Consider the following 9,625-nt stretch of genomic DNA (forward strand, 5'->3'; position numbering starts at 1 on the left):
ATATAGTATTCCATGTTGGCATGACTATAACTTCCTAAAAGTTGAGTTAGAAACAGAAATTGACTTTTAATCTTCAATCAAATAAAATAATGCATTAGGTTGTGATTTTTTCCATTTAAGTATTATTATTTTTCAATATTTTACACACTTTTTCCATATATAATGTAGCTGCTTTTAATTCCATTACATTTTTGGCTTCCAATGCTATTTTCGTTTTCTCAAAATATCATTCTTTAAACCACTGGTTTTTTTTCCTACTGCTCTCCTCCTTGCTCTATTCCCAACTTTTAAGTATACTTCCTAAAGGAGTTAATTTTGTCTAAAAGTAATCGAAAGAGAGAAAGAGAGAGAGAGGGGAAGGGGGGGGGAGAGAAGAAGGAAGGAGGAAGGAAGGAAGGGAGGGAGGGAGGGAAAAGAAGGAAGGGAAAAATGCAATTATTCTTGGAAACAATCATCTCAATTGTAATCTGTCAATATTTCAGTTAACAAACACTAGGGTCTATTTCTATCGATGATTATTGCATATGTGTATAATAAAGAAGGTATTTGTTTTTCTAATCTTTTATAAGTAAGGCTACTTCCTGACAGTAAGTAAAAAATATATTTTATATTTTTATTGTATATATATAATATATATACTATATATTATATAATATATATATTGAACATCTAGGGTGGCTATATACCCGGTTTTCCCGAAAATAAGACTTAGCCGGACAATCAGCTCTAATGCGTCTTTTGGAGCAAAAATTATACATCTATAATTATAGGTCTATAAAAATTATAGATCTTATATTGACCTGGTCTTGTAGTAAAATAAGACCAGGTCTTATATTAATTTTTGCTCCAAAAGACGCACTAGAGCTGATTGTCCGGCTAGGTCTTATTTTCGGGGAAACCGGGTATATAGCCATCCTGGATGCTCAATTTGCCACATCTCCCCAATTACTGTTCACTGAAACTTGTATTTCTGAAATATATTTTTCTCCTGTTAATGCATTAATTCTTTGTCAATGTACTTCAAACAAATAATTGTAACATATGGTTGATTTTGATAGTCATTACCTCAGCCACTTCCTCTTAGATTAAAAAATGAGTATAAGTTACAGAGAAAAGAACATATGATTTTCTACATCCCTTGTATACCAAGTATTTTCCTCAGTAAAACTCTCATAGTCTTAGAATTTCATCAAAATTTAACAGGAATTCCTAATAAGATGTGACAGATTAAACATAGTGTTCAAGTTAAATGTTGAAAATACACATTCATCATTTAAGCTGTCTTAAAGGCATCATAAATGATTTGTTTTTAAAGTGAAAACATATGAAAAATATAAAATATCAAATTAATAAATTCCTATATGTAGTGGATTGGCCCTCCCAAATGTCACATCTACATGAAATTCCTAGAAACTATAAATCTTCTCTTATTTGGAGAAGGGGTCCTCACAGATGAAACAAAGTTAAGGATCTTTAGATGAGGAGATCATCCTGCAGCACCTAGGTGGGTGCTAAATCTAGTGACAAGTGGCCTTAAAAGAGTCACACAGAGGAAAGACACAAGACAGAAGAGGAAGAGGCAAAAAGACGAAGTAGAGATTAGAGTGGTATGGCTATAAATTTAGGAATGCCAAGGATTGCAAGCAGCCAAAAAATAGCATGGAATGGATTCTCTTCCAAGACCCTCTGGAAGAACGTGGCTAACATGTTCTTGATTTCAGGTTCTAGCCTCTAGAACTGAGAGAGAATACATTTCTGCTGTTTTGAACCACCCAGTTTGTGGTACTTGGTCAGGGCAGCCTCAGGAAATGAGCACACTCTATAATATGTATTGAAATACACAATTGTGCTGATGGTGATAGTGGCATAAGGGAAAAAAACAAACAAAAATCAACTAATAAAATTATTAAATAGATGAGTGACAGTATGAAGAATTTATTTCATGCATATAATAAAATGTTATTGGAGTCCAGTGGATGAAGTGATCTAAGTCTCCCACTAGAGCTAACATCCAACCATAAGAGCTAATAATGTACTCCTACTTTCCTTAAAGTACAGGGGTGAAGCACATAATAAAATTTGATAAACTTGGCCCACATCATCCCAAAGGCTCTAAGGTGAAAAAAAGATGACATGTGCCAATAATGGAAAAACCCACAAAAACTCATGTGTTTGGAATGTGGTATAAGAGAAACGGAAAGCCTAGAAAAGAGGCCTAACAGATGGCCAAAAACCAAACCACTCAGGTCTAAGTTTCTGAAGAGATAAGAGTGATCTATACTATAAGTTAGTGAAGTAGTAAGCTATTGTGGGACACCGTCCCTATTTTGTTGATTTTTATATCCTCAAATCCTAACAATGTTCCTGGGACATTGTTATATAGTCCGAATGGGCAAATTTATTTTATAAATAATATTTCATATGTTTACTTGACAACAATCTATTTTTGAGCATCCTCAAAAACCTGCTTGGTGATGGTTTTTTCCACTACATGGCAAGTTACTTAAGAACCTTTTACTATTATATCCTGGCAAGTAGTAGTAAATGCTGAAGAAATAATGTTGAATGAAAAAATGAAACTCCCAATTATTTTTCAGTGAAATAGTGGGTCCTCTTTTGGTAGTAACTAGAAGGGGATCAGAGACTACATAAGGGTCTGGGCTACATCACATACAACTGGTATAGTAGGTACTGGCTTTAATGACATGACCTGCCATAGTATACCAACTAGCTTACTCTTTATAAAGTATCTTTGGCTATAAGGATAGATTTTCCTCGGCCTGCTCTTTTTACTAAGCCTCATACCTTTACCAAGATTAGGATATCTGTTACCGCTATCCCTAATTATGACACTGAAATTTCTTATAATTGACAAACTAATTAAATTACAAATACTCCCTCAAGGCATTATGTCAGGCAATACTTTGTTAGTCTAATTCTAGAAACCGTATGTTTACCAATGAGGTAAACAAATTTCAATGTAATATTTTATTTACACATTTCATTAAAACTTTCAATTTGTTAAATTAAATGTTTTATAATAATGGTGATAGTGGCATAAGGAAAAAAAACAAACAAAAATCAACTAATAAAGTTATTAAATAGATGAATGACAGTATGAAGAACTTATTTCATGCATATAATAAAATGTTATATTACATAAAAATCAGAATTCTAGAACAAGACCACAATTTCTTTCTCTCTCTCTCTTTTTCTGTCTCTGAAAGGAAATCAGTTTCTTATAAATATGAAGTTATAGAATTTACAGACAGGATTGTTATGTTTGAAATTCAGTAACATTTAGACACCAAAATAATTTTTTACATTTATATTAGTTATTGAGGCTCATTTCAGTTGCAAACTGATTCAGTCTCATTAGTATAAAAAAACAGGAAAGTAAGTATACAATTGGAATGGATAGATGAATGTATATGCATAGACAAAAGAATGCTTAGAGAAATAAAATACTTCACAGAACTTCAGTTTTCAACATTATAGCATGAAACAATTCTTCCCCAACTCCCAGAAAATCCTATACTTTTGGAGACAAAATACTTAATAGGATTAAAAATTTTCATGCAAGAGTATCATGTATTCATTTCTATATATCTTGAGAGTTAAATTCAAGCTTATGCTCAAGTTTTAAGATAACAATAGTGTAAACTTTAGGGTGGAACAAAAGAAGGGGAAAAAAATCCAAGTTCCCAGCCATAGTTAGGAAAACAAGGAAAGATAGGAGAATGAGGGAATCAAAGGAAAAAGAATGAAGATTCAAGGATGGGTAAATCTCCTCTTTACTGAGCTTTTCAAAAGGTTTGTGATAACCAGCTTTTGTGTAAATGGATTTGATGGCTCTGGGCTGAAGGTGACTGACAGCTGAATCTAGGCCCCCTCTAGAGTGTCACCCTGGGGATTGTCATTGTTGCAGACTGTTTCTTTAGACTGACCCAGAAGAATCATTATCTCAAGGGGATTCTAACAACAGCCACCCGTGAGCAGCCTAGGAGCCAGAAGTAAGCAACTTAGCCTCTCTCTTGAGCAGTAATTACAATCGTAAGGCGAACAAAGGGTGTTACTGAGTTGAGCTTAAGTCTTTCTCCAATCCCCAATTAAAAAAAAAAAAAATTCAAGTACCAGAGATTTTTCTCGAGTAAAAATATCTGAGAAACCCTTCATCCTTTGTTATTTGGAAAATTAAGCAGACTTCTGGGTCCTTCTCAGGAAGTGCTTAACTGAAGCTGGCATATGGTGTTTCCTGGAAAATAAGACCGGGTCTTATATTAAGTTTTGCTTCAAAAGACTCATTAGGGCTTATGTTCAGGGGATGTCATCCTGAAAAATCATGCTAGGGCTTATTTTCTGGGAAACATGGTACTAGGTAAACACTTCAGTCTCTTTCTTCTTTAGTAAAGCTAATGTGTTTCTTTTGGGACTGTTAGTAGTCAACTAAAATTTAGGTGTATTGCTTTAATATCATAGTAAACAAATCTATGCCATACCACACTGTACTGTCACAATGGCAAGTTAACAGAGGTATTGCACCCATCTAATTATAATAGAGTTCTGCCCCCAAACCCTTTACTACCATTCTCCATGAGCCAGCACAACAGAGCTGACTCACAAACGTACCACATGGCAGCCTAGAAAGTAGGCAGTCATTTCTCTTTCCTCTAAACCTCGAAAAAGGCTCCACATATACCCTCAGGGTAGTAAAGAAGTTACCATAACCAGACTAGTTATCTGAAAAAAAATAAAAGCTGATAAACCTAGCCAAAGGTTATAACCACAATTAAGTCACTTTTAAAAATGCTGTATCTCACAGTTCTGGACACCACTGGACCTCAGCCTCCATCTTTTCCAGCAGTGGGCGGGACTTCCTGCCTGGAGAGTAACCAATCAGGGAAGGGAATGGAAACTACAAGACCTTCCCTAAGGAATGGTTGGCTGTGGTCCTATTTAGAGGCATGCTTTTCTAAATTGAAGAGGCAGGTTAAACAATCACTTCTGAAAATAAATCTTGTTCTGTCTTAATTAAAATCAGCAACTTTTCAGTTGTCCATGACTGAAAATAATTTGTAAGATCATTGCAGAACAACATGACGGAGTTTTTCTTGCACGATTCATTTGGTTCTCCTTTTCCATGTGGCCTGCATGTGTTTGTATTTAACTTTTTCTTATACTTTTCTTTCCGTTGCTCATATATCCCTATTTCTATATCAAAATACTCTAGACTGTAAGCTCCATGAGGACAAAGATTTAGAATAATGCCTGACATAGTAAGAAATCAATATGTATTTGCTAAATTTTGATCCCTGCTTTGAAATGAATTGTTTTTAATTTCGTCTCATTTTTTCTAGTAACTTATTTTTACTTTTTTGGTCTTTTTTTTTTTTTTTTCCTTTAAAATTGTTGGATTGTCTAGGGATGTATTAGCCTTGTGGATTATATTTTTATATGATTGCAGAAATGTTTCATTTTTCTTTTAGACTTGTAATAGAAAAAAATTGAGGCAAGGTTGTGAAAGAAAGATTTTTGAACTTGGGACTAGAATCTTGATCCCATCATGTTGAAGCCTGGCAAATAACTTAACATCTCTGAACCTCAGTGAACTCACCTATAATCATTTTTTGACAGGGTGGTTTATGAGGTTTTAATGAGATAATGTATAAAAGTCCCTAGTTCACAGTAGATATTCAGTAAACAATGCCTTGGGCAAAAGAAAATATTTCTGATAGTAAAATGCTTTCAAGGTAACAAAGAAGATTAAGAACCTCACTGGAAAGCAAAAATCCTCTGCTCCAGTAGTACCATTGATTGGGATATGATTCCACGTACATTACCAAACTACTATGTCTATTATCATCATTTGTAAAATGGGAAAATAAAACTTTTCCACCTTGCAAAGGCTCTGTGTACTGTTAAAAATAAGACAACAGGCCTCAAAAGAAGTTGCTTATGCTAATCTGCACATCATCATGCAAAGACTTGCTAATTACAGTTTTGGCTATCCCAGATATGAAATCTTAAACCAGTCAGTTAGGAATTGTCTGATTAACAGTATTCTGCCTGGTAGACCCTTGCCATCCCCCAAAGGAAAGTAACCTTGCATTAACCACCTAGTTTTTTTGCCTAGTATTACTTCCATGTTCCTGCTCTCCTCTGCCTATAAAAGTTTTTCATTTTGTACAACTCGTCAGAACTCCTTTCAGCCTGCTAGATTGAATGCTGCTCAATTCAAATCAATTTTTGCTCAAATAAACTCTTAAAATTTTAATAATAAACTTAAAATTTAATATAAAATCAAATTTTAATTTCAGTTTCTTTTAACAGTACATTAGATAAATAGTGTAAAAACATTGTGATGATAAAGAATATTGTATAAATCAACTTTTACTATTTTATTTTGTATGATAAAATGCTGTTTTAGACAATAGAATGAGTTGGTATGCAAAACATTGTGTTGCCCAGCAGCTCCAGTGCTGGAGGTGCGGCAGCTGCCAAGCCGCCCAGCTTGGAAAGGCTCTCGGCACACCACAGCCCGCAGGCACCCAGCACGCGCCCGCCCTGCCACCACGATGCCCAAGAGGAGGGTCAGCTCCACCGAGGGGGCAGTAAAGGAATGTCCCAAGAGGAGGTTGGCAAGGTTGTCAGCTAAACCTGCTCCTGCAAAAGTGGAAATGAAGCCAAAAAAAAAAAAAAAAAAGTGGTAGAAAAGGATAAATCTGCAGACAAAAAGTGCAAACAAAAGGGAAAAGGGGTTCTTTAATATCATGTTGTTTAATCTCCTATTATTTGTGTGTTTTCTTTTTGCCTTTTTTTGTTTGTTTTTTGCAGTGGATTTCCAATTTCAAAGCATTTTTCCGAAAGCAATATATAGATTTAATTCAATCCCCATCATTGGCATTTTTTAAAGAAACGGAACAAAAAAATTATCAGATTTGTATGGAATCACAAAAGACCCTGAATAACTAAAGCAATCCTAAGAATAAAGGACAGGGCTGGAGGTATCACATTCCCTGACTAAAATTCATATTACAAAATGACAATAATCAAAACAGCAAGGTATTGGCAAAAACAAAACAAAACAAGAAAACAGAACACATAGCTCAATGGACTAGAATAGAGAATGCAAAAATTAACATATATATACCGGGGTGCCAAAACAATGTATACACATTTTAAGAGATATTAGTTATGCTCAAGCAGTAGTTCGCTGTAATCAAAAGTGCCTGGACACTGATAATAACCACTTTGAGCACCTCTTGCAATTGCAGAAGTCAAATGTGACTTGTATTCATCTTTTGTTATTGGTATATATTGAGTATTACAGTTTTTTTCCTTTCTTAAAATATACTTTTTTTCGCGAGATAAATGGATAGATAATTTTTTTACAAAGAAGCCAAAAACATACATTGGAGAAAAGAAAGCTACTTCAATAAATAGTGCTGGGAGAATTGGAAAGCCACATGCAAAAGAATGAAACTAGACAGCTGTATGTCATCATATACCAAAAATTAATTTAAAATGCATTAAAGACCTAAACATAAGACCCAAAACAATAAATTGCATAGAAGAAAGTATAGATACTAAACTTATAGACCTTGGGTTCACAGAGGACTTTATGAATTTAACCTGAAAGGCAAAGGAAATAAAAGCAAAAATCAATGAATGGGACTATATCAAACTAAAAAGCTTCTGCACAGCAAAATAAACTATCAATAAAACAAAAAGGCACACAACCAATGGGAGAAGATATATGCAAACAATACCTCTGATAGGGGACTAATATCCAAAATGTATAAAGAACTCATACAACAAAACACCAATCAATCCAATTAAAAAATGGGCAGAAGACCTGGATGGACACTTATCCCAAAAAGACAAATGGCCAACAGATACATGAAAAGATGCTCCATTTCACTAGCTATTAGGGAAATGCTAGTCAAAACCACAATGAGATACCACCTTACACCTGTTAGAATGGCTATTATAAACAAGACATGTAGTAACAAGTGTTGGAAAGGCTGTGAAGAAAAAGAAACCCTCATATACTGCTGGTGGGACTGTAAATTTGTATAGCTACCATAGGAAACAGTATGAACATTCCTCAAAAAATCAAGAATAGAATTACTGTGTGACCCAGCAATCCCTCTTCTTGGTATGTACTCAAAAAATCTGAAAACATTTATCCGTAAAGATATATGCAGCCTTATGTTCATTGCAGCATTATTCGCAGTGCCCAAGACATGGAAACAACAGAAGTGTCCTTCCATAGATGATTGGGTAAAGAAGATGTGGTCCATATATACACTGGAATATTACTCAACCATAAGAAAAGATGAAATACTGCCATTTATGATATGGATGGCTCTTGGGATTATCATGCTAAGTGAAATAAGTCAGACAGAAAAAGCCAAGGACCATGACTTCACTCATATATGGCATATAAAAAAGAAAAGAACAAACAGGACAAACAAACAAACAAAAACTCATAGACACAGATAACAGTTTAGTGGTTATCAGAGGGTAAGGAAGGAGGCGGGATAGTAGAAGAGTGTAAAAGGTGTCAAATATATGGTGATAGAAGGAGAACTGACTCTGGGTGGTGAACACACAATGCAATATACAGATGATGTGTTATAGAAATGTACACCCTAAACCTATATCATTTTACTAACCAATGTTATTTAATACATTTAATATTTAATATTTAATAATTTAATAAAAATTAAAAGGGGGTGGATGGTTAGCTCAGTTGGTTAGAGTGAGATGCTCGTAATACCAGGGTTAACGGCTCGATCCCCACATGGGCCACTGTGAGCTGCACCTACCACAACTAGATGAAACAACTACTTGACTTGGAGCTGATGGGTCCTGGAAAAACACACTTAAAATAAATAGAAGTTAAAAAAAAACTGAGAGGAAATAAAGGGAAAAAGGGACAAATGGAAAACAGGCTAACCAAGTGGCTAACCAAGATACTAAAGATTTACCTGCAGAGAACAGAGCAGCTAAAAATGAGGACAGCCCATTTTCTGATGAAGCAGGAGAGAAAGACACCAGGTCTGATTAATATTATATACCATATCTTATCAGTAGTTCCCATCTCCGTTCTTGTACAACCTAGAAGAACATTTTCATCAACTATTTTCATCAACTATTTTGTAAGTTTTTTAATAGCTTTAGAAACATGTTAAGAAGGAGGAAATTACAACTCACTCCGTTTTTTTTCTTTTTCTTTTTTTTCTTCTTTTTTTAGTGTAAATGCTTTTTTTAAAGAGGTGAAATCATTTGCTGTTTGTTTATTTTTGGTACAACCAGAAAATAGTAGGATTTTGAACATGGACGGCTTTGATTGTCTTGGGTGTCAGCTTAACATTCCATAGATGGGGGTAGTTTTTTTATCCTATAATACAAAGCATACTAAACGGCAATTTGGAGTCAGTCATGCATTTACTATGTCTTGAAAATTTTTAATTACTTCTAGTCCCATGTTTTTGGTAGAATTATTTCCTGAACAAAACCACTTCTAGATCTTGGCTCTCCCTGTAAAAATGTTGTGCACTCTGTAACATCTTTGATCATGGTAATCCAGTTTTCTTACTAATTTTGTTAATGTGTTATG

At 34.5% G+C, this 9,625-nt stretch overlaps 1 protein-coding gene across 1 annotated transcript; it reads left to right on the forward strand.

Moving 5' to 3' along the window:
- Window positions 1-6,575: 6,575 nt before the first annotated feature.
- Window positions 6,576-9,073, forward strand: LOC117026123 (non-histone chromosomal protein HMG-14-like). Its single transcript, XM_033112645.1, is given in 3 exon segments — window positions 6,576-6,691; window positions 6,693-6,757; window positions 8,940-9,073. Coding segments are annotated over 3 exon segments (315 nt in total).
- The last annotated feature ends 552 nt before the right edge of the window (window positions 9,074-9,625 follow it).

The sequence above is a fragment of the Rhinolophus ferrumequinum genome, chromosome 8 (assembly GCF_004115265.2).
Source record: "Rhinolophus ferrumequinum isolate MPI-CBG mRhiFer1 chromosome 8, mRhiFer1_v1.p, whole genome shotgun sequence".
Lineage (NCBI taxonomy): Eukaryota > Metazoa > Chordata > Mammalia > Chiroptera > Rhinolophidae > Rhinolophus > Rhinolophus ferrumequinum.